The sequence below is a fragment of the Gasterosteus aculeatus genome, chromosome 15 (genome assembly GCF_964276395.1).
Source record: "Gasterosteus aculeatus chromosome 15, fGasAcu3.hap1.1, whole genome shotgun sequence".
NCBI lineage: Eukaryota > Metazoa > Chordata > Actinopteri > Perciformes > Gasterosteidae > Gasterosteus > Gasterosteus aculeatus.
Genome location: NC_135703.1, coordinates 4,888,125 through 4,914,446, shown reverse-complemented (window position 1 = coordinate 4,914,446; position 26,322 = coordinate 4,888,125). Strand labels below are relative to the sequence as shown.

The 26,322-nt window shown below is 41.9% G+C and overlaps 1 protein-coding gene across 3 annotated transcripts in view; it reads right to left on the bottom strand.

The window, feature by feature from the left end:
* The window catches only part of prkd3 (protein kinase D3), a 48,181-nt gene that overhangs the window by 8,931 nt on the left and 12,928 nt on the right, over positions 1-26,322 (bottom strand). For all 3 annotated transcript variants that reach the window (XM_040199546.2, XM_078089513.1, XM_078089514.1), the window contains 6 exons: positions 24,690-24,828; positions 20,752-20,883; positions 17,999-18,156; positions 418-610; positions 260-337; positions 2-188 (listed from right to left, as the gene is read on the bottom strand). In XM_040199546.2, the coding sequence (XP_040055480.2) occupies positions 2-188; positions 260-337; positions 418-610; positions 17,999-18,156; positions 20,752-20,883; positions 24,690-24,828 (887 nt within the window). The remainder of the gene's footprint in view (position 1; positions 189-259; positions 338-417; positions 611-17,998; positions 18,157-20,751; positions 20,884-24,689; positions 24,829-26,322) is intronic.

Here is a 26,322-nt window from a genome sequence, read left to right as displayed (position 1 = left end):
CCTGATAGTCTTGATGGGCTCTTCGTCCTTCTCTCTGTCCAACAAGGGAGAATCCATGTCAAACATCCTCTCGTCCGGGGTGGACGGTTCCTCTGGGTCGTCCAGTCCTCTGCCGCCATCCATATCCCCGCTGTCCACCTCCATGTTATCCATGGTGGTGTCGGAGTCTGGGCCGGGGCTGGCTGGCTCTGCACACGCGCAACATCAAATAAGCAAATATTGCGGACATTGTGACGGTGAATTTGGATGTGGAGCTTACCTCCATTGAAGTCCACCTCCCCCAAGCAGTCCCGAGGTACCTTTGAAGCGCATCGCTTGTGGCAGTTGAATCTGCAATCTGAAAGATGGAGAGAAAAAAAAAGGAATAATAAGTGTGGCGAAGCATCACAGACACGTTCTAAAATGATAAAGTCTTACCTTTACACTGCATGCCCTGGCGAAAGAGACCCTTGAGCAGACGCTTGCAGTACTGGCAGATGGTGGGGCGAGTGTAGGTGTGAATGGCGAAGGTGTGCGGCACCTTGACCCGTCCCAGCACCATCTTCTCCATCCAGATAGGCCTGCCGCTCCAGGACAGGATCCTCTTCCCCGCCTCCTGATGGGGCCGCTGCTGCAGGGCGAAAAGAAAAGAGAAGATGGAGGGACATTGGGAGAAATTTAAAACCATACTTAGGAAGGAAGGGAAGAGAAAAATAAAGGAATAACTGCCTCAAAGCGAGTATTTAAGTGAAAGACAGTAAAATAACGGCATGACAGTAGAAGACGAGAAATAAATCAGTGGAAAAGGGAAAAAGAGATCTGCCTTACCGAGCCAGCATGACTTTGCATGGTTAGTGGTCGATAAAGGTTATATGATTTGTCAGGTTTTACCACATGTGAGCATTTAGTTCAGATTTTATAGAAATTAACGAGAAGCAAGAAGATCCTTATAGAAACTAGAAAAGGCATTTCCTGCTGAAAATGCGTTGGAATGCAAAAAGCTGAAAGCTGCACTGAATATTTAAAAATAGCTGAAAATACAGAAAGTTGAAGGGAATTTGAATACATTTGCTGAATATTTAAAAATAGCTGAAAATACAGAAAGTTGAAGGGAATTTGAGTACATTTGCTGAATATTTGAAAATAGCTGAAAATACAGAAAGTTGAAGGGAATTTGAATACATTTGCTGAAATAAAAGATATTAGAAAAGCTGAAATTAATTTGAAATAGTTGAAAATACAGAAATGGGAGAAGCTGAAAGGAATTTCAATAGATTTGCTGAAAAAGCAGAAATGAAAACAGCTGAAATAAATGTGAAATATTGCAAAACAGAAGTTGCAGGAGCTTAAATGAATTTTAAAAAGTACAGAAATAACAAAAGCTGAGATGAATAAAAAGAGGTTTAAAATTGTTTGTAGTAATGTTAGTTGTAATTTGGGTATTAGTACTAGCAGTAGAAGTCGGTTTAGTATCAATAGCAGTAGAAACAGCTGGAATACTGATACTATTAGCCATAGTAGTATTTTTAATAACATTAGTAGTAGTTGTATTAATAGCAGTAGAAATACTAGTAGTATGGTAGTAGAAGTATCAGTTGTAGTTCTACTAGAAGTACTAGTAATATTCGTAGTGGTTATAGTAGTATTTGAAAGAGCAATGCGTATTTCAACGAAACCACTTCATGGTTAAGGTACAGATAATCATTGAGGCTTTTAGTTTGTAATGATGGAATTGGGTGAGGGGGGGTTGGGAGACAGAATGTTTGTTATTCAAACTAAGAAGTTTTTAATTAATAGGCCTCATCACAAACATTACAGTAAAAATTCCCTCCATGGGGCTTTTATTTTGAAATTATTGGATTGGGTGGGGTGGGGGGGTGTAGATAGAGGGAGGGAGGGTGAGAGGGTGAGGAAGGGAGGGGTGGTGAGGAAGAGATAGAGGGAGAGAGAGAGGAGGAGAAATAGACAGACATACTGACTGACTGAGTGATTAACAATGAGAAGAGGTGAGGGGGGAGGGGGGGCGAGTGTCTTTATCATATTGGTCTGTTGACAGAAAGCATAGCTGCGTCATGTGACTCCACTAATCAGGTCACAAGGAGCAGCTGTGAGCCACAGACAGATCCTGCAGCGTGTGAGTGCTCGTAACCACGACAACGCCGCACCTGTGCGGCTGCAAGAGGGCAGACACAGAACAGCAAGTTACACAGAATCCACACCTCAAACAAATGAGAACCAGCGCAAAACTATAACAGCTATCTAAAAAATACGGCGTTTGTATGAGACCCAAGACTCTACCGAACGCGTGGATGTGCTTTTTTTGTCTGTCCGGTAATAAATACGGCTCCTATGGCCGTTTACAAAACGTGTACCTTGTGGATTTTTGTGAGAAATATGTCGGCAGATTTGTATTGGAGCCTATGGGGCTTTTGGCAGAGGTTGTGTCACTCAAACACTCCTTGCGCCAAAACTAAAAAACTCTGGGATTCCATGAACACATTAATCCAATCAGCACAACCATACCCTCATTAATCTGAAGAAATTAAGCCTCTAGAGTGTATACTTTGGCTGCAAGGACAGAAGTTCCATACTTTTTTAACCAGATTTCTGCGCTGCCCCACACTCTAGCCTCGAGCTCTCCACTCTAGCAGACGCAATACACACTCATGTAAAAGTCAGAAACGGAGCGAAAAACTAGTGAAACATAATCAGTGATTATGAAAAAAGTACAATAGATATCAAGAAGCAGTTTTTTTCATAAAATAGTTGAGACTTGTGTGAACATTTGAGAGTTGAAATGGTGTCTGTAGCTGAAAGATTGGCGAAGCTGAAAAATCTGAAAGTTGAAGAAGTTGAAGAGGATTTGAAAAGCAAACTCCATTTGAAAACCATGTTAAAATATTAATGATTATTGATTTATATAAATTCAAGCTTAAGAGCTAGAAAGCTGAACATACATAGCCCTCAAGCCAGAAAGAAGCTGAATATTTTAAAATTTGAACGGTTTAAATAGCTGAAAATGGGAAGCAGTTGAAAGGGGGCGCGGAAGAAATATAATAACTAGAAAATGCATTTCCTGCTGAAAATGCGTTGGAATGCAAAAAGCTGAAAGCTGAAATGAATATTTAAAAATAGCTGAAAATACAGAAAGTTGAAGGGAATTTGAATACATCTGAACTTACAGATATTAGAAAAGCTGAAATTAATTTGAAATTGCTGAAAATACAGAAATGGGAGAAGCTGAAAGGAATTTCAATAGATTTGCTGAAAAAGCAGAAATGAAAACAGCTGAAATAAATTTGAAATATTGCAAAAAAATACAGAAATGAATATTAAAAAATTGCTGTTGATAGAGGCATAAGAATAGCTGAAATTATTTTAAAGAACTGCTGAAAATACAGGAAGTGGGGAAGCTGAATTTCAATAGATTTTCTAAAAACAGAAGTTGCAGGAGCTTAAATTTGTTTAAAATTGTTTGTAGTAATATTAGTAGTAGTATTAGTTATAATTGTGGTATTAGTAGTACTAGCAGTATAAGCAGTAATAGTAGGTTTAGTATCAATAGCAGTAGAAACAACTGGAATACTATTAGCCATAGTAGTATTTGTAATAACATTAGTAGTAGTTGTAGTATTAATAGCAGTAGAAATACTAGTAGTATGGTAGTAGAAGTATCAGTTGTAGTACTAGAAGTACGAGTAATATTCGTAGTGGGAGACAGAATGTTTGTTATTCACACTTAAAAGTTTTTAATTAATAGGCCTCATCACAGACATTACAGTAAAAATTCCCTCCATGGGGCTTTTATTTTGAAATTATTGGATTGGGTGGGGTGGGGGGGAGTAGATAGAGGGAGGGAGGGTGAGAGGGTGAGGAAGGGAGGGGTGGTGAGGAAGAGATAGAGGGAGAGAGAGAGAGAGGAGAAATAGACATACATACTGACTGAGAGTGATTAACAGTGAGCACAGGTCAGGGGGGAGGGGGGAGGGGGGGCCAGTGTCTTTATCATATTGGTCTGTTGACAGAAAGCATAGCTGCGTCATGTGACTCCACTAATCAGGTCATTGGAGCAGCTGTGAGTCACACACAGAGATACTGCAGCGTGTTTACGAGTAACCACGGCAACGGCGCACCTATTGCATTGGGTGGGGTGGGGGGGTGTAGATAGAGGGAGGGAGGGTGAGAGGGTGAGGAAGGGAATGGTGGTGAGGAAGAGAGGGAGAGGGGAGGAGAATTAGACTGACTGACTGACTGAGAGTGATTAACAGTAAGTAGAGGTCAGGGGGGAGGGGGGAGGGGGGGCCAGTGTCTTTATCATATTGGTCTGTTGACAGAAAGCATAGCTGCGTCATGTGACTCCACTAATCAGGTCATTGGAGCAGCTGTGAGTCACACACAGAGATACTGCAGCGTGTTTACGAGTAACCACGGCAACGGCGCACCTATTGCATTGGGTGGGGTGGGGGGGTGTAGATAGAGGGAGGGAGGGTGAGAGGGTGAGGAAGGGAATGGTGGTGAGGAAGAGAGGGAGAGGGGAGGAGAATTAGACTGACTGACTGACTGAGAGTGATTAACAGTAAGTAGAGGTCAGGGGGGAGGGGGGAGGGGGGGCTAGTGTCTTTATCATATTGGTCTGTTGACAGAAAGCATAGCTGCGTCATGTGACTCCACTAATCAGGTCATAGGAGCGAGCAGCTGTGAGCCACAGACAGATCCTGCAGCATGTGAGTGCTCGTAACCACGACAACGACGCACCTGTGCGGCTGCAAAAGTGCAGACACAGGACAGCGAGTTACACAGAATCCACACCTCAAACAAATGAGAACCAGCGCAAAACTATAACAGCTATCTAAAAAATACGGCGTTTGTATGAGACCCAAGACTCTACCGAACGCGTGGATGTGTTTTTATGTCTGTCCGGTAATAAATACGGCTCCTATGGCCGTTGACAGAACGTGTACCTTGTGGATTTTTGTGAGAAATATGTCGGCAGATTTGTATTGGAGCCTATGGGGCTTTTGGCAGAGGTTGTGTCACTCAAACACTCCTTGCGCCAAAACTAAAAAACTCTGGGATTCCATGAACACATTAATCCAATCAGCACAACCATACCCTCATTAATCTGAAGAAATGAAGCCTCTAGAGTGTATACTTTGGCTGCAAGGACAGAAGTTCCATACTTTTTTAACCAGATTTCTGCGCTGCTTCAGCCTCTAGCCTCGAGCTCTCCACTCTAGCAGACGCAATACACACTCATGTAAAAGTCAGAAACGGAGCGAAGAACTAGTGAAACATAATCAGTGATTATGAAAAAAGTACAATAGATATCAAGAAGCAGTTTTTTTCATAAAATAGTTAAGACTTGTGTCAACATTTAAAAGTTTAAATGGTGTCTGTAGCTGAAAGATTTGCGAAGCTGAAAAATCTGAAAGTTGAAGAAGTTTAGGAGGATTTGAAAGCAAACTCCATTTGAAAACCATGTTAAAATATTAATGATTATTGATTTATATAAATTCAAGCTTAAGAGGTAGAAAGCTGAAAAGTCATAGCCCTCAAGCCAGAAAGGAGCTGAACATTTTAATATTTGAACTGTTTTAATAGCTGAAAGTGTGAAGGAGTTGAAAGGTGGCGCGGAAGAAATAGAAGAAGAAGATGAAGATGAAGAAATAAAGATTCGAAGAACAATACTTGGAATGCATCGTTAATGCATTCCAACAATAACTAGAAAATGCATTTCCTGCTGAAAATGCGTTGGAATGCAAAAAGCTGAAATGAATATTTAAAAATAGCTGAAAATACAGAAAGTTGAAGGGAATTTGAATACATCTGAAATTACACATATTAGAAAAGCTGAAATGAATTTGAACTAGAAAAGGCATTTCCTGCTGAAAATGCGTTGGAATGCAAAAAGCTGAAAGCTGCACTGAATATTTGAAAATAGCTGAAAATACAGAAAGTTGAAGGGAATTTGAATACATTTGCTGAAATGACAGATATTTGAAAAGCTGAAATGAATTTGAAATTGCTGAAAATACAGAAATGGGAGAAGCTGAAAGGAATTTCAATAGATTTGCTGAAAAAGCAGAAATGAAAACAGCTGAAATAAATTTGAAATATTGCAAAAAAATACAGAAATGAATATTAAAAAATTGCTGTTGATAGAGGCATAAGAATAGCTGAAATTATTTTAAAGAACTGCTGAAAATACAGGAAGTGGGGAAGCTGAATTTCAATGGTTTTCTAAAAACAGAAGTTGCAGGAGCTTAAATTTGTTTAAAATTGTTTGTAGTAATATTAGTAGTAGTATTAGTTATAATTGTGGTATTAGTAGTACTAGCAGTAATAGTAGGTTTAGTATCAATAGCAGTAGAAACAGCTGGAATACTATTAGCCATAGTAGTATTTGTAATAACATTAGTAGTAGTTGTAGCATTAATAGCAGTAGAAATACTAGTAGTATGGTAGTAGAAGTATCAGTTGTAGTACTAGAAGTACGAGTAATATTCGTAGTGGGAGACAGAATGTTTGTTATTCAAACTAAGAAGTTTTTAATTAATAGGCCTCATCACAAACATTACAGTAAAAATTCCCTCCATGTGGCTTTTATTTTGAAATGATTGGATTGGGTGGGTTGGGGGGGTGTAGATAGAGGGAGGGAGGGTGAGAGGGTGAGGAAGGGAGGGGTGGTGAGGAAGAGATAGAGGGAGAGAGAGAGGAGGAGAAATAGACAGACATACTGACTGACTGAGTGATTAACAGTGAGAAGAGGTCAGGGTGGAGGGGGGAGGGGGGGCGAGTGTCTTTATCATATTGGTCTGTTGACAGAAAGCATAGCTGCGTCATGTGACTCCACTAATCACGTCATTGGAGCAGCTGTGAGTCACACACAGAGATACTGCAGCGTGTTTACGAGTAACCACGGCAACGGCGCACGTATTGCATTGGGTGGGGTGGGGGGGTGTAGATAGAGGGAGGGAGGGTGAGAGGGTGAGGAAGGGAATGGTGGTGAGGAAGAGAGGGAGAGGGGAGGAGAATTAGACTGACTGAGAGTGATTAACAGTAAGTAGAGGTCAGGGGGGAGGGGGGAGGGGGGGCTAGTGTCTTTATCATATTGGTCTGTTGACAGAAAGCATAGCTGCGTCATGTGACTCCACTAATCACGTCATTGGAGCAGCTGTGAGTCACACACAGAGATACTGCAGCGTGTTTACGAGTAACCACGGCAACGGCGCACCTATTGGATTGGGTGGGGTGGGGGGGTGTAGATAGAGGGAGGGAGGGTGAGAGGGTGAGGAAGGGAATGGTGGTGAGGAAGAGAGGGAGAGGGGAGGAGAATTAGACTGACTGACTGACTGAGAGTGATTAACAGTAAGTAGAGGTCAGGGTGGAGGGGGGAGGGGGGAGGGGGGGCTAGTGTCTTTATCATATTGGTCTGTTGACAGAAAGCATAGCTGCGTCATGTGACTCCACTAATCAGGTCATAGGAGCGAGCAGCTGTGAGTCACAGACAGATCCTGCAGCATGTGAGTGCTCGTAACCACGACAACGGCGCACCTGTGCTCATTAACGGCTGCAAAATGCAGAGACATGGCAGCAAGTTACACAGAATCCACACCTCACACAAATGAGAACCAGCGCAAAACTATAACAGCTATCTAAAAAATACGGCGTTTGTATGAGACCCAAGACTCTACCGAACGCGTGGATGTGCTTTTTATGTCTGTCCGGTAATAAATACGGCTCCTATGGCCGTTTACAAAACGTGTACCTTGTGGATTTTTGTGAGAAATATGTCGGCAGATTTGTATTGGAGCCTATGGGGCTTTTGGCAGAGGTTGTGTCACTCAAACACTCCTTGCGCCAAAACTAAAAAACTCTGGGATTCCATGAACACATTAATCCAATCAGCACAACCATACCCTCATTAATCTGAAGAAATGAAGCCTCTAGAGTGTATACTTTGGCTGCAAGGACAGAAGTTCCATATTTTTTTAACCAGATTCCTGCGATGCCCCACACTCTAGCCCGCGAGCTCTCCACTCTAGCAGACGCAATACACACTCATGTAAAAGTCAGAAACGGAGCGAAGAACTAGTGAAACATAATCAGTGATAATGAAAAAAGTACAATAGATATCAAGAAGCAGTTTTTTTCATAAAATAGTTGAGACTTGTGTGAACATTTGAGAGTTGAAATGGTGTCTGTAGCTGAAAGATTTGCGAAGCTGAAAAATCTGAAAGTTGAAGAAGTTGAAGAGGATTTGAAAAGCAAACTCCATTTGAAAACCATGTTAAAATATTAATGATTATTGATTTATATAAATTCAAGCATAAGAGGTAGAAAGCTGAAAAGTCATAGCCCTCAAGCCAGAAAGGAGCTGAACATTTTAATATTTGAACGGTTTAAATAGCTGAAAGTGTGAAGGAGTTGAAAGGTGCCGCGGAAGAAATAGAAGAAGAAGCTGAAGAACTAGAAAAAGCATTTCCTGCTGAAAATGCGTTGGAATGCAAAAAGCTGAAAGCTGCACTGAATATTTAAAAATAGCTGAAAATACAGAAAGTTGAAGGGAATTTGAATACATTTGCTGAATATTTAAAAATAGCTGAAAATACAGAAAGTTGAAGGGAATTTGAGTACATTTGCTGAATATTTGAAAATAGCTGAAAATACAGAAAGTTGAAGGGAATTTGAATACATTTGCTGAAATAAAAGATATTAGAAAAGCTGAAATTAATTTGAAATAGTTGAAAATACAGAAATGGGAGAAGCTGAAAGGAATTTCAATAGATTTGCTGAAAAAGCAGAAATGAAAACAGCTGAAATAAATGTGAAATATTGCAAAACAGAAGTTGCAGGAGCTTAAATGAATTTTAAAAAGTACAGAAATAACAAAAGCTGAGATGAATAAAAAGAGGTTTAAAATTGTTTGTTGTAATGTTAGTTGTAATTTGGGTATTAGTACTAGCAGTAGAAGTCGGTTTAGTATCAATAGCAGTAGAAACAGCTGGAATACTGATACTATTAGCCATAGTAGTATTTTTAATAACATTAGTAGTAGTTGTATTAATAGCAGTAGAAATACTAGTAGTATGGTAGTAGAAGTATCAGTTGTAGTTCTACTAGAAGTACTAGTAATATTCGTAGTGGTTATAGTAGTATTTGAAAGAGCAATGCGCATTTCAACGAAACCGCTTCATGGTTAAGGTACAGATAATCATTGAGGCTTTTAGTTTGTAATGATGGAATTGGGTGAGGGGGGGTTGGGAGACAGAATGTTTGTTATTCAAACTAAGAAGTTTTTAATTAATAGGCCTCATCACAAACATTACAGTAAAAATTCCCTCCATGGGGCTTTTATTTTGAAATTATTGGATTGGGTGGGGTGGGGGGGTGTAGATAGAGGGAGGGAGGGTGAGAGGGTGAGGAAGGGAGGGGTGGTGAGGAAGAGATAGAGAGAGAGGAGGAGAAATAGACAGACATACTGACTGACTGAGTGATTAACAGTGAGAAGAGGTCAGGGTGGAGGGGGGAGGGGGGGCGAGTGTCTTTATCATATTGGTCTGTTGACAGAAAGCATAGCTGCGTCATGTGACTCCACTAATCAGGTCACAAGGAGCAGCTGTGAGTCACAGACAGATCCTGCGGCGTGTGAGTGCTCGTAACCACGACAACGCCGCACCTGTGCGGCTGCAAAAGGGGAGACATGGCAGCAAGTTACACAGAATCCACACCTCAGACAAATGGGAACCAGCGAAAAACTATAACAGCTATCTAAAAAATACGGCGTTTGTATGAGACCCAAGACTCTACCGAACGCGTGGATGTGTTTTTATGTCTGTCCGGTAATAAATACGGCTCCTATGGCCGTTTACAAAACGTGTACCTTGTGGATTTTTGTGAGAAATATGTCGACAGATTTGTATTGGAGCCTATGGGGCTTTTGGCAGAGGTTGTGTCACTCAAACACTCCTTGCGCCAAAACTAAAAAACTCTGGGATTCCATGAACACATTAATCCAATCAGCACAACCATACCCTCATTAATCTGAAGAAATGAAGCCTCTAGAGTGTATACTTTGGCTGCAAGGACAGAAGTTCCATATTTTTTTAACCAGATTCCTGCGATGCCCCACACTCTAGCCTGCGAGGTCCCGCCTCTAGCAGACGCAATACACACTCATGTAAAAGTCAGAAATGGAGCGAAGAACTAGTGAAACATAATCAGTGATTATAAAAAAAGTACAATAGATATGAAGAAGCAGTTTTTTTCATAAAATAGTTGAGACTTGTGTGAACATTTGAGAGTTGAAATGGTGTCTGTAGCTGAAAGATTTGCGAAGCTGAAAAATCTGAAAGTTTAAGAAGTTGAAGAGGATTTAAACACGATCTCCATAGGAAAACCATTAGACGAAATATTCATGATTACTGATTTATATAAATTCAAGCTTAAGAGGTAGAAAGCTGAACATACATAGCCCTCAAGCCAGAAAGGAGCTGAATATTTTAATATTTGAACGGTTTAAATAGCTGAAAATGGGAAGCAGTTGAAAGGTGGCACGGAAGAAATAGAATAAGAATAAGTTGAAATAAAGATTAGAAGAACAATACTTGGAATGCTTAAAGCATTCCAACTAATAAAGATTCGAAGAACAATACTTGGAATGCATCGTTAATGCATTCCAACAAATAGCTGAAAATACAGAAATGGGAGAAGCTGAAAGGAATTTCAATAGATTTGCTGAAAAAGCAGAAATGAAAACAGCTGAAATAAATTTGAAATATTGCAAAAAAATACAGAAATGAATATTAAAAAATTGCTGTTGATGGAGGCATAAGAATAGCTGAAATTATTTTAAAGAACTGCTGAAAATACAGGAAGTGGGGAAGCTGAATTTCAATAGATTTTCTAAAAACAGAAGTTGCAGGAGCTTAAATTTGTTTTAAATTGTTTGTAGTAATATTAGTAGTAGTATTAGTTGAAATTGTGGTGTTAGTAGTACTAGCAGTATAAGCAGTAATAGTAGGTTTAGTATCAATAGCAGTAGAAACAGCTGTAATACTATTAGCCATAGTAGTATTTGTAATAACATTAGTAGTAGTTGTAGTATTAATAGCAGTAGAAATACTAGTAGTATGGTAGTAGAAGTATCAGTTGTAGTACTAGAAGTACGAGTAATATTCGTAGTGGGAGACAGAATGTTTGTTATTCAAACTAAGAAGTTTTTAATTAATAGGCCTCATCACAAACATTACAGTAAAAATTCCCTCCATGTGGCTTTTATTTTGAAATTATTGGATTGGGTGGGTTGGGGGGGTGTAGATAGAGGGAGGGAGGGTGAGAGGGTGAGGAAGGGAGGGGTGGTGAGGAAGAGATAGAGGGAGAGGAGGAGAAATAGACATACTGACTGACTGAGTGATTAACAGTGAGAAGAGGTCAGGGTGGAGGGGGGAGGGGGGAGGGGGGGCGAGTGTCTTTATCATATTGGTCTGTTGACAGAAAGCATAGCTGCGTCATGTGACTCCACTAATCACGTCATAGAAGCAGCTGTGAGTCACACACAGAGATACTGCAGCGTGTTTACGAGTAACCACGGCAACGGCGCACCTATTGCATTGGGTGGGGTGGGGGGGTGTAGATAGAGGGAGGGAGGGTGAGAGGGTGAGGAAGGGAATGGTGGTGAGGAAGAGAGGGAGAGGGGAGGAGAATTAGACTGACTGACTGACTGAGAGTGATTAACAGTAAGTAGAGGTCAGGGTGGAGGGGGGAGGGGGGGCGAGTGTCTTTATCATATTGGTCTGTTGACAGAAAGCATAGCTGCGTCATGTGACTCCACTAATCACGTCATTGGAGCAGCTGTGAGTCACACACAGAGATACTGCAGCGTGTTTACGAGTAACCACGGCAACGGCGCACCTATTGGATTGGGTGGGGTGGGGGGGTGTAGATAGAGGGAGGGAGGGTGAGAGGGTGAGGAAGGGAATGGTGGTGAGGAAGAGAGGGAGAGGGGAGGAGAATTAGACTGACTGACTGACTGAGAGTGATTAACAGTAAGTAGAGGTCAGGGTGGAGGGGGGAGGGGGGGCGAGTGTCTTTATCATATTGGTCTGTTGACAGAAAGCATAGCTGGGTCATGTGACTCCACTAATCAGGTCATAGGAGCGAGCAGCTGTGAGCCACAGACAGATCCTGCAGCATGTGAGTGCTCGTAACCACGACAACGGCGCACCTGTGCTCATTAACGAGCTGCTGCAAAAGGGGAGACATGGCAGCAAGTTACACAGAATCCACACCTCAGACAAATGGGAACCAGCGAAAAACTATAACAGCTATCTAAAAAATACGGCGTTTGTATGAGACCCAAGACTCTACCGAACGCGTGGATGTGCTTTTTATGTCTGTCCGGTAATAAATACGGCTCCTATGGCCGTTTACAAAACGTGTACCTTGTGGATTTTTGTGAGAAATATGTCGGCAGATTTGTATTGGAGCCTATGGGGCTTTTGGCAGAGGTTGTGTCACTCAAACACTCCTTGCGCCAAAACTAAAAAACTCTGGGATTCCATGAACACATTAATCCAATCAGCACAACCATACCCTCATTAATCTGAAGAAATGAAGCCTCTAGAGTGTATACTTTGGCTGCAAGGACAGAAGTTCCATATTTTTTTAACCAGATTCCTGCGATGCCCCACACTCTAGCCTGCGAGGTCCCCCTCTAGCAGACGCAATACACACTCATGTAAAAGTCAGAAACGGAGCGAAGAACTAGTGAAACATAATCAGTGATTATGAAAAAAGTACAATAGATATCAAGAAGCAGTTTTTTTCATAAAATAGTTGAGACCTGTGTCAACATTTGAAAGTTGAAATGGTGTCTGTAGCTGAAAGATTGGCGGAGCTGAAATATTTGAAAGTTGAAGAAGTTGAAGAAGTTGAAGGAGGATTTGAAAACAATCTCTATTTGAAAACCATGTTAAAATATTAATGATTATTGATTTATATAAATTCAAGCTTAAGAGGTAGAAAGCTGAAAAGTCATAGCCCGGAAGCCGGAAAGAAGCTGAACATTTTAATATTTGAAGGATTTTAATAGCTGAAAGTGTGAAGGAGTTGAAAGGTGCCACGGAAGAAATAGAAGAATAAGTCGGAAACTAGAAAAGGCATTTCCTGCTGAAAATGCGTTGGAATGCAAAAAGCTGAAAGCTGCACTGAATATTTGAAAATAGCTGAAAATACAGAAAGTTGAAGGGAATTTGAATACATTTGCTGAAATGACAGATATTTGAAAAGCTGAAATGAATTTGAAATTGCTGAAAATACAGAAATGGGAGAAGCTGAAAGGAATTTCAATAGATTTGCTGAAAAAGCAGAAATGAAAACAGCTGAAATAAATTTGAAATATTGCAAAAAAATACAGAAATGAATATTAAAAAATTGCTGTTGATAGAGGCATAAGAATAGCTGAAATTATTTTAAAGAACTGCTGAAAATACAGGAAGTGGGGAAGCTGAATTTCAATAGATTTTCTAAAAACAGAAGTTGCAGGAGCTTAAATTTGTTTAAAATTGTTTGTAGTAATATTAGTAGTAGTATTAGTTATAATTGTGGTATTAGTAGTACTAGCAGTATAAGCAGTAATAGTAGGTTTAGTATCAATAGCAGTAGAAACAGCTGGAATACTATTAGCCATAGTAGTATTTGTAATAACATTAGTAGTAGTTGTAGCATTAATAGCAGTAGAAATACTAGTAGTATGGTAGTAGAAGTATCAGTTTTAGTGTAGAAGTACTAGTAATATTCGTAGTGGTTGTAGTAGTATTTGAAAGAGCAATACGTATTTCAACGAAACCGCTTCATGGTTAAGGTACAGATAATCATTGAGGCTTTTAGTTTGTAATGATGGAATTGGGTGAGGGGGGGTTGGGAGACAGAATGTTTGTTATTCAAACTAAGAAGTTTTTAATTAATAGGCCTCATCACAAACATTACAGTAAAAATTCCCTCCATGGGGCTTTTATTTTGAAATTATTGGATTGGGTGGGGTGGGGGGGTGTAGATAGAGGGAGGGAGGGTGAGAGGGTGAGGAAGGGAGGGGTGGTGAGGAAGAGATAGAGGGAGAGAGAAAGGAGGAGAAATAGACAGACATACTGACTGACTGAGTGATTAACAGTGAGCAGAGGTCAGGGTGGAGGGGGGAGGGGGGGCGAGTGTCTTTATCATATTGGTCTGTTGACAGAAAGCATAGCTGCGTCATGTGACTCCACTAATCAGGTCACAAGGAGCAGCTGTGAGCCACAGACAGATCCTGCAGCATGTGAGTGCTCGTAACCACGACAACGGCGCACCTGTGATCATTAACGAGCGGCTGCAAAAGACAGAGACATGGCAGCGAGTTACACAGAATCCACACCTCAAACAAATGAGAACCAGCGCAAAACTATAACAGCTATCTAAAAAAGACTACGTTTGTATGAGACCCAAGACTCTACCGAACGCGTGGATGAGCTTTTTATGTCTGTCCGGTAATAAATACGGCTCCTATGGCCGTTTACAAAACGTGTACCTTGTGGATTTTTGTGAGAAATATGTCGGCAGATTTGTATTGGAGCCTATGGGGCTTTTGGCAGAGGTTGTGTCACTCAAACACTCCTTGCGCCAAAACTAAAAAACTCTGGGATTCCATGAACACATTAATCCAATCAGCACAACCATACCCTCATTAATCTGAAGAAATGAAGCCTCTAGAGTGTATACTTTGGCTGCAAGGACAGAAGTTCCATATTTTTTTAACCAGATTCCTGCGATGCCCCACACTCTAGCCTGCGAGGTCCCCCTCTAGCAGACGCAATACACACTCATGTAAAAGTCAGAAACGGAGCGAAGAACTAGTGAAACATAATCAGTGATTATGAAAAAAGTACAATAGATATCAAGAAGCAGTTTTTTTCATAAAATAGTTGAGACTTGTGTGAACATTTGAGAGTTGAAATGGTGTCTGTAGCTGAAAGATTCGCGAAGCTGAAAAATCTGAAAGTTGAAGAAGTTGAAGAGGATTTGAAAAGCAAACTCCATTTGAAAACCATGTTAAAATATTAACGATTATTGATTTATATAAATTCAAGCTTAAGAGGTAGAAAGCTGAAAAGTCATAGCAGGGAAGCCGGAAAGAAGCTGAACATTTTAATATTTGAAGGATTTTAATAGCTGAAAGTGTGAAGGAGTTGAAAGGTGGCACGGAAGAAATAGAAGAATAATAATAACTAGAAAAGGCATTTCCTGCTGAAAATGCGTTGGAATGCAAAAAGCTGAAAGCTGCACTGAATATTTGAAAATAGCTGAAAATACAGAAAGTTGAAGGGAATTTGAATACATTTGCTGAAATGACAGATATTTGAAAAGCTGAAATGAATTTGAAATTGCTGAAAATACAGAAATGGGAGAAGCTGAAAGGAATTTCAATAGATTTGCTGAAAAAGCAGAAATGAAAACAGCTGAAATAAATTTGAAATATTGCAAAAAAATACAGAAATGAATATTAAAAAATTGCTGTTGATAGAGGCATAAGAATAGCTGAAATTATTTTAAAGAACTGCTGAAAATACAGGAAGTGGGGAAGCTGAATTTCAATAGATTTTCTAAAAACAGAAGTTGCAGGAGCTTAAATTTGTTTAAAATTGTTTGTAGTAATATTAGTAGTAGTATTAGTTATAATTGTGGTATTAGTAGTACTAGCAGTATAAGCAGTAATAGTAGGTTTAGTATCAATAGCAGTAGAAACAGCTGGAATACTATTAGCCATAGTAGTATTTGTAATAACATTAGTAGTAGTTGTAGCATTAATAGCAGTAGAAATACTAGTAGTATGGTAGTAGAAGTATCAGTTTTAGTGTAGAAGTACTAGTAATATTCGTAGTGGTTGTAGTAGTATTTGAAAGAGCAATACGTATTTCAACGAAACCGCTTCATGGTTAAGGTACAGATAATCATTGAGGCTTTTAGTTTGTAATGATGGAATTGGGTGAGGGGGGGTTGGGAGACAGAATGTTTGTTATTCAAACTAAGAAGTTTTTAATTAATAGGCCTCATCACAAACATTACAGTAAAAATTCCCTCCATGGGGCTTTTATTTTGAAATTATTGGATTGGGTGGGGTGGGGGGGTGTAGATAGAGGGAGGGAGGGTGAGAGGGTGAGGAAGGGAGGGGTGGTGAGGAAGAGATAGAGGGAGAGAGAAAGGAGGAGAAATAGACAGACATACTGACTGACTGAGTGATTAACAGTGAGCAGAGGTCAGGGTGGAGGGGGGAGGGGGGGCGAGTGTCTTTATCATATTGGTCTGTTGACAGAAAGCATAGCTGCGTCATGTGACTCCACTAATCAGGTCACAAGGAGCAGCTGTGAGCCACAGACAGATCCTGCAGCATGTGAGTGCTCGTAACCACGACAACGGCGCACCTGTGATCATTAACGAGCGGCTGCAAAAGACAGAGACATGGCAGCGAGTTACACAGAATCCACACCTCAAACAAATGAGAACCAGCGCAAAACTATAACAGCTATCTAAAAAAGACTACGTTTGTATGAGACCCAAGACTCTACCGAACGCGTGGATGAGCTTTTTATGTCTGTCCGGTAATAAATACGGCTCCTATGGCCGTTTACAAAACGTGTACCTTGTGGATTTTTGTGAGAAATATGTCGGCAGATTTGTATTGGAGCCTATGGGGCTTTTGGCAGAGGTTGTGTCACTCAAACACTCCTTGCGCCAAAACTAAAAAACTCTGGGATTCCATGAACACATTAATCCAATCAGCACAACCATACCCTCATTAATCTGAAGAAATGAAGCCTCTAGAGTGTATACTTTGGCTGCAAGGACAGAAGTTCCATATTTTTTTAACCAGATTCCTGCGATGCCCCACACTCTAGCCTGCGAGGTCCCCCTCTAGCAGACGCAATACACACTCATGTAAAAGTCAGAAACGGAGCGAAGAACTAGTGAAACATAATCAGTGATTATGAAAAAAGTACAATAGATATCAAGAAGCAGTTTTTTTCATAAAATAGTTGAGACTTGTGTGAACATTTGAGAGTTGAAATGGTGTCTGTAGCTGAAAGATTCGCGAAGCTGAAAAATCTGAAAGTTGAAGAAGTTGAAGAGGATTTGAAAAGCAAACTCCATTTGAAAACCATGTTAAAATATTAACGATTATTGATTTATATAAATTCAAGCTTAAGAGGTAGAAAGCTGAAAAGTCATAGCAGGGAAGCCGGAAAGAAGCTGAACATTTTAATATTTGAAGGATTTTAATAGCTGAAAGTGTGAAGGAGTTGAAAGGTGGCACGGAAGAAATAGAAGAATAATAATAATAAGTTGAATAAAGATTCGAAGAACAATACTTGGAATGCATCTTAATGCATTCCAACAATAAGTTGAATAAAGATTCGAAGAACAATACTTGGAATGCATCTTAATGCATTCCAACAATAAAGATTCGAAGAACAATACTTGGAATGCATCTAATGCATTCCAACAATAAGTCGGAAATAAAGATTCGAAGAACAATACTTGGAATGCATCGTTAATGCATTCCAACAATAAAGAGTGAACCTTCCTCTCCGTTCATAAATGAGCAGATATATAAACATTGACTTTTAATGTCTTCTGCATAATCGCATTTCCTGATGATATTTTTGTGGGGACGCAGACAAAAGGGGAATATTCCAGAGCGAGGAGGATCTCTCGGCGGAGCTCCGCGCACATCAACTCAATTTTCTGCATCACCAGTATCCTACAACGGGGACCAGGTTTTTCACTCACTGAAGAAAGCCACATTGGATCAGTGTAGACGCGTTTAACAGTTGAGACAAAGCTGCCACACATTCTTGGCAAGATCCCCCGGCTCGCCGTCTGGTTCAGGACGACGTCTCACTTTATGCGTGAGGAGGATAAAAAAGCATGACCTACCCCCCCCCGCTTCTTTCTACCCACTTCTATCCAACCACCAATCAGAACTCACCTCGTCCTGGACGACCACGGCATTCTCCGCGGGGGACGGCCGGGGGACGGAGAGGCAGGCTCCAGGCAGGGAGACGTTGGACAGTCGCCTCTTCCTGACACCGGTGCAGTTATTCGGGATCTTGAAGGCGCAGCGCTTGTGGTAGTTTAGCCCACATCCTGAGAGATGTGAAAAGAACACACGCGACACGCATCACAAACACTGGGGCAGTAGAGATGCTTTTCATTCGGCAAAGCGGCCACACGACGGCATCCCCAGCGGCTCGAAAAGGAGGTAAACTAGAAAATGCATTTCCTGCTGAAAATGCGTTGGAATGCAAAAAGCTGAAAGCTGAAATGAACTTTTTAAAATAGCTGAAAATACAGAAAGTTGAAGGGAATTTGAATACATTTGCTGAAATTATAGATATTAGAAAAGCTGAAATGAATTTGAAATTGCTGAAAATACAGAAATGGGAGAAGCTGAAAGGAATTTCAATAGATTTGCTGAAAAAGCAGAAATGAAAACAGCTGAAATAAATTTGAAATATTGCAAAAAAATACAGAAATGAATAGTGAAACATTGCTGTTGATAGAGGCATAAGAATAGCTGAAATTATTTTAAAGAACTGCTGAAAATACAGGAAGTGGGGAAGCTGAATTTCAATAGATTTTCTAAAAACAGAAGTTGCAGGAGCTTAAATTTGTTTAAAATTGTTTGTAGTAATATTAGTAGTAGTATTAGTTATAATTGTGGTATTAGTAGTACTAGCAGTAATAGTAGGTTTAGTATCAATAGCAGTAGAAACAGCTGTAATACTATTAGCCATAGTCGTATTTGTAATAACATTAGTAGTAGTTGTAGTATTAATAGCAGTAGAAATACTAGTAGTATGGTAGTAGAAGTATCAGTTGTAGTACTAGAAGTACGAGTAATATTCGTAGTGGGAGACAGAATGTTTGTTATTCAAACTAAGAAGTTTTTAATTAATAGGCCTCATCACAAACATTACAGTAAAAATTCCCTCCATGTGGCTTTTATTTTGAAATTATTGGATTGGGTGGGTTGGGGGGGTGTAGATAGAGGGAGGGAGGGTGAGAGGGTGAGGAAGGGAGGGGTGGTGAGGAAGAGATAGAGGGAGAGAGAGAGGAGGAGAAATAGACAGACATACTGACTGACTGAGTGATTAACAGTGAGAAGAGGTCAGGGTGGAGGGGGGAGGGGGGGCGAGTGTCTTTATCATATTGGTCTGTTGACAGAAAGCATAGCTGCGTCATGTGACTCCACTAATCAGGTCATTGGAGCAGCTGTGAGTCACACACAGAGATACTGCAGCGTGTTTACGAGTAACCACGGCAACGGCGCACCTATTGGATTGGGTGGGGTGGGGGGGTGTAGATAGAGGGAGGGAGGGTGAGAGGGTGAGGAAGGGAATGGTGGTGAGGAAGAGAGGGAGAGGGGAGGAGAATTAGACTGACTGACTGACTGAGAGTGATTAACAGTAAGTAGAGGTCAGGGTGGAGGGGGGAGGGGGGCTAGTGTCTTTATCATATTGGTCTGTTGACAGAAAGCATAGCTGCGTCATGTGACTCCACTAATCAGGTCACAAGGAGCAGCTGTGAGCCACAGACAGATCCTGCAGCATGTGAGCGAGTAACCACGACAACGCCGCACCTGTGCGGCTGCAAGAGGGCAGACACAGAACAGCAAGTTACACAGAATCCACACCTCAAACAAATGAGAACCAGCGCAAAACTATAACAGCTATCTAAAAAATACGGCGTTTGTATGAGACCCAAGACTCTACCGAACGCGTGGATGTGCTTTTATGTCTGTCCGGTAATAAATACGGCTCCTATGGCCGTTGACAGAACGTGTACCTTGTGGATTTTTGTGAGAAATATGTCGGCAGATTTGCATTGGAGCCTATGGGGCTTTTGGCAGAGGTTGTGTCACTCAAACACTCCTTGCGCCAAAACTAAAAAACTCTGGGATTCCATGAACACATTAATCCAATCAGCACAACCATACCCTCATTAATCTGAAGAAATTAAGCCTCTAGAGTGTATACTTTGGCTGCAAGGACAGAAGTTCCATACTTTTTTAACCAGATTTCTGCGCTGCCCCACACTCTAGCCTCGAGCTCTCCACTCTAGCAGACGCAATACACACTCATGTAAAAGTCAGAAACGGAGCGAAAAACTAGTGAAACATAATCAGTGATTATGAAAAAAGTACAATAGATATCAAGAAGCAGTTTTTTTCATAAAATAGTTGAGACTTGTGTGAACATTTGAGAGTTGAAATGGTGTCTGTAGCTGAAAGATTTGCAAAGCTGAAAAATCTGAAAGTTGAAGAAGTTTAGGAGGATTTGAAAGCAAACTCCATTTGAAAACCATGTTAAAATATTAATGATTATTGATTTATATAAATTCAAGCATAAGAGGTAGAAAGCTGAAAAGTCATAGCCCTCAAGCCAGAAAGGAGCTGAACATTTTAATATTTGAACGGTTTTAATAGCTGAAAGTGTGAAGGAGTTGAAAGGTGCCGCGGAAGAAATAGAAGAAGAAGATGAAGTTGAAGAATAAAGATTCGAAGAACAATACTTGGAATGCATCTCAATGCATTCCAACTAATAAATCAGCCACTTCATTTGAATTACCGCGGTCGAGCCTAATGAGAGGAGAGTAAAAAGAGTTGGGGGAGGCTTGACAATGACACAGCAGGGATGTCCAAAATGTCAACGAGGTGTTTTCTGTGTGCTCGTGTCTAACCTTCACATTTAAGCCCCTGCCGGACGAGACCCCACAGCATCTCCCCGCAGTAGTCGCAGAAGGTGGGGGCCTTGTAGGAGTGGACGTAAAGGGCATGCGGCCGGATCTGGAAGTCTTCGACTGTGGCTTGAGCTAGAAACAAAACACAAGCGGTGCAACTGAAAGTTGGTGAAGACCAAACAAATGGGTAAAATAGTGAAAAAACACCAGACAGAGGAAATCAAAAAGATTTGTTTATCAAATATATTTCACAAGGCTTTCGCTTTACGCAAGTGCTTTAATACAAAACAAATAAAAGTGCCGTGTCTACACTGCTGCGACAGAGGGCGCCACATCTGCAAAGAAACTTTTATATGTTGTAACCTTATGTATGAAAATGGGAACTCCCAAGAGACACCAGGGAGAATGCAGAGTGATCCTGTTGTATCAGTCCGTCTGTTGTTGTTGAACACAATCAAAGCCAACAGAGCTGAGGACGTGTCCCCATGCCTCTGTCTCTCCTTTTTCTTACACGTCTACGCTGTTTCGTGTTAAACACACACACACACACACACACACACACACTGAAGTCATTGTTGGAATCAAGCATTGCTTAGTCATGGCTGTGAATCATCAAAGATGTGAGGATGCATAAGATGTGGATGAGACCGCGGCACAAACCTGTGTGTGCGCAGCGGAATCTACAGAGCTAGTAACATGCTGCTTCTGGTTCCTGTTCAATCGTTAATGACAAAAAAGGAAAAGGTTTATCCTTATACTAGCGAAGTACATTTTCGGCGGTGATTATGATGTCAGAGTTTGTTTGTGTACATTTCCTGTGAGGTTACTCAATCACATCTGCTTTTTGGCATCTGAGGAGACGTTCTCAGGTGCTGCAACGAGATGCAGACTTGAACAAGAAATATGACGTGTGGCCTGCATAGAACAAATAAGACGGGTCATGGTGAACTCAACAAGAATTGTCAAGCCATCTCCTGGGACTGCTGCGAATAAATTATCTGCGATATTCACTTTTTTTGCAGACCATCAACACAGGCTTTTTTTTCTTTCTCCTTCCCCATTTCGGAGAACTATGACGAGTGTTTGGGGGGGGGGGGGGGTTCGCCGTTTGGGGTTTATTTGAGAGAGAAGAAAGAACTCCGGCATGTCACATGTCTCGTGGCGAACACAGCTTCCTGGCCCGAGACACATGAAAAGGCGGCATTCATGTGCTTTTTCACACACGTCCTCGAGACAACTGGCCTCTTCTTAGCAGCCGCAGCGTTATGTAACACTCGTCGTGTTAATTAGGATCGAGCAGCGCCGAGCGTAACCTCCACACGTTGTTTTTCACTGCGCTTCTCACGAAGTTCGCTTGCCCAGAGGCACAAAGTGTTCGTTTGGAGGCCACAAGTTTCCATCTGACAAGAAGTTATGACGGACAGAAAGTATTGTAAAATATTTCACACTGCCAGCACTGGTGAAGAAGGAGCTTGATCATGGTGAGTGTTTGAGGGAGTGAAAATCAGGGCCAAACCTCACACATCTGTTCGCCCCTCCGGCCAACTTGAGCAACGGCCGGCGAGTTAGCTTGTTAGCTCGTTAGCTTGTTGTGGCCGCTAGTGCTGCCACCAGAGGCTCAACAGACTTTGCAATAAATTGTCTTCTCATCTAACGGGACTTACGTCGGATTTTCCTAAACCAAAAACCTTCCAAACGGACGCAGCTCCTCTCTTGGGCACAAGTTGTGTTGGTGCATCTCCGGTCTCTCGTTGTTCCTCCTGTATCGCTCCTTTCCGTGTTTTCATGTAGCGACAGAGTTAACGTTACTTCTTGTTGTGAGCTGTAACCAGCATACAGTTCGGCGAGGTCATTTTTGTAATTATAAGTGTAACACGGAGCTCTCAACTTTTCACAAAACCTTGAAGTGACATTTAGTCGGGGGGTGGGGGGGGGGGGCCACACGGCCGACGGCCGATCTCAACACACGTAAGACAAGTAGCTCCGACCGCTGGGCGCTCCGTGACGGGGTGTAAAAATAAATTCTGCTGCCAGCCGAAGAGCAACATCAGTTGTTGTGGCGTAACACCGGTATCAACGGTACGTGAGAAATTCCCACCGTGCTGGGAATCTTATACCGGTATACCGTGCAGCCTTACGATCGCACACTGCAGGAAAAACAAACCCTCTGCTTTGAGCCCACGGCCAAGAAAAAGACACTTCTTCCGAGATATTGAAACCCTCGCTGTGCCGCGGCCACCCGGTCCGACAGCAGGTTGGTTCAGGGAGACTCAACGCAAGATGACGGGAGACAAATCGGAGTACGGGAAAGGGGGCTGGTATTTTCTCTGAGCCCGTAGAAGGGCTTGTGTGGATCTCCCGCATTGTGCTTCTAAAACAAAGACGCCTAACACCACACCAAGCCCCCTCTGGTGAAGAAGGCCGGGTTTGGCTGAGTGTTAAACAAACTGAGAAACCGGCGTGCGTCGCATGTCTAGCAAATTTGTGACCGTTTTCATCAGGTATTTCTCAGCCTATAAACTGTCAAGCTCCACTGCTGGGGCTTACACCTGCAGACGGATTTGTGCAGGTAGGAGGGATTACAATGAGAGAAAGCGAGGAGGGGAAAGAGAGCGTCGGAGACTGACACAAAAGAGAGCACAAACACAGACGGTCAGAAACAAAAAGAAGGAAGTTCTCCAGTCTTCGGTTTGCATTCCTCGGCCGTGAAGCCTGCAGTATCCTCCGATCCTGAACCTTTACAATCATCCCGTGGCTAAATCCACAACAAACAATACTCTCATCCCCGGAGAGAAGGGGGAGATTTTCAGCACAGGTGGTGTCAGGTGCTTTCCAGTGGAGACAGACGGAGCAGGAGAACAGATTAGGGCAGAACACAAACTCTGAGCCGTTTGTTGGTCTCAGCACAGGAAGCCCATTCATTCATCGCGGGAAATGACGGAGAAAAAGACAAACATCTGCTTAGTGAGAAGGGTGGAAAATGTTATGGAAACTTTGAGGTGGAGAGAAGATAGAGAAAATGATAGGACAATAAAAAGCAGGTAAGCGAGCGGGAGGAGTGTGGCGTGACTCACTGGCAGCAATTCAACCCAATTGGGGGAAAATAATGTTTCATTTTGACAGCAAAGTGTCAGTGAAAGCAGAGTAATCTGCTAGAAGCTTCCTCCAGTTTATTGCTTTTAGACCTGCAGCAACTAATCAATGACTTGTCAACTATTATGATAATCAATTAATTGGTCATTCCAGCTTGTTAATGGTGAAAATGTTCTGGTTTCTGAACACATTGGAGTTTTGGACAAAAAAAGAGGCTCGATGATGTCATGTTGGCCTTTCATCAAGATCAACATTTTTCACAATAATCAGACATTTTGTAGAACGAACAACAAATCAATTCACAAAGATTATCATAGAAAGATTAAATGACCATGAAAATAATCATTAGTTGCAGCCCCAATTAGCTTCAGACCACACTTTTGACTTGATGGATTTTTATCCATCCTTTTCCCTTTTTTAAATACACAGTTCACATCTGCTCAAAGCATTATACTGTATTTCTGTCCCATTGGTAATAACAGCATTTAATGTTAGCAGCTGTTTTTCAAGCTATGGTGTTTAGGAAGTAGGTCCCAATATTCCCAAATGGCCAAAACTCCCATGATTAGGGACAAAAAGTAATTTTGATTTCTCATTGGTTGAACATAAAAACATTCTCAATTAAATAGGTTGATCAAATGTCTTCGTCTTCGATTCTTTACTTTTGAATGGAGCGATAGTTGACAAAGGTCTGTTGTTGTTGATTTTTTAACAAAAACGTCACAATTACTTGTACCACTACTGCTAATCTGAGAGGCTGGCAGAAAACAGTATGCAAAAACCATTTAATACATTCAATGAGAGACACCATGCATCTATTCACAGTTTCACTGCACCAGACGTACCAGAAAGCACCACCTCAATGAGGTCTCCTTCGTGGATATCCTCCGCCGAGGTCAGCCTCTGCAGGATGTTGTCGTCGTTTAAGTCGTGGCGGAATAGCAGGATCTTGTCGTACATGCCAAAGAAGCCGCACTCTGGGAACTGGAGAGAGGTGGAGATACACGTGACGATATTAGTGAAGCTGTGAGCTTGATGAATAATTATTTTGAGTGAATGCACGGTTTTGGGTCAACATCTGATCCAGGAACTAAGAGACAATGAGACACTGATCAACCAATTTCTGCAGGAAACCACCTCTGAATACACAAATAAAGCTGGAGAAAATACCAATAAAAGGACCCTTTTGTGAAGGAGGAGTAGGTAATGTGTAATGTGATGTATCACTTTACACACTATCACATTGTTTAACAGTGAAGAATCATCTGGATTCCAGCATGGCCAAGACACCCGAAACCGTCACTGACGATGTCCAAGCCGACTCAAACTGACCTGGAGCCGAGCGCATCGTCGTTAAGTCACGTGATCATGCAAGGCGGTGGGGGGGTGGGGGGGGGGAGAAGAGGGGAAGGAGGAGTAGGTGGTAAACATCCTGAGAGGAGAATCAGCTCACAGGAAGTCGAGCGGCAGTCAATACTGACTGAGTCACTTCCTGTACCGAGCCAAGCCCCCCGCCTCTTAGAGAAGCGATGTTCTTGACACAAGGAAAAGGGCTCCAAGCAAATGATACGAGCACATGCAAAAAGTACATAATACATACACTTAAAACTGCGAACAGAAGACCCGGCTCTCCTGACCCGCTCATCGTGACATCACTTTGGGCCCATGGTGGTTTGTGTCAAAGTGGGAAGCGCGGGTTGTATCACACCGCGGCTCGGGCCTAGTTGGAGTGCCAAGCAGGCTGGTACTGGAGGATCCACCAGCTGTTTCCCCCTGAACCAGGGTCAATCACAATGGGGCACAAAGAACAATGCCTCTGCGGCCCCAGAGCAGCGGGACTTGGCAAAGCGCCTCGGCACGGGACACACAAGACACCTGGAGGCATTCTACTGCCAAGGAACACAGATACAGAGACGACGGCGAGACAGATTGATGGCTCGGGAAAACACGGGTCTTTGGGATGACTCGTGTCAACCGCGCCAGAGGAATGAACCGTCGGAAGGCGAAAAAAGGCATTCTGCAGAGAAATCGGTGGGTTCCGAGGCCTGCTCCGTTCTGTCAGGCAGCAGAAACCGAGAGTCTCCAACAATGGACCTCGTTCTCCTGCCCCCGACCTACACTCCCAGCGGAGGCATGCATGTTCCCTTCGGGGATCAATAAAGTACATCACAACATCGCTTCTTGTACAGCAACGGGTTTTCCCATGAAGGGGCCTGCTTAGAATAGCATTCATGAACTGTCTGAAAGTTCACTCTTGGGATAAAGAACTTGCAGCCAAAGCAGCAATATTCCTCGGTATACAGCAACAGTCGCGTCGCAGCAAGTCTCATTGGACCGATCCGGATATCATTTTAGGAAAGGTACTCTGCTTTTGAGCACGCCAGCACTGGTATGTATTCAATTCCCCTCCAATGTGTTGGGCTGGGTGTATGATAGGCTATTCAATGTTATTAAGAGCGTTGATCGCTGCGTTATCTC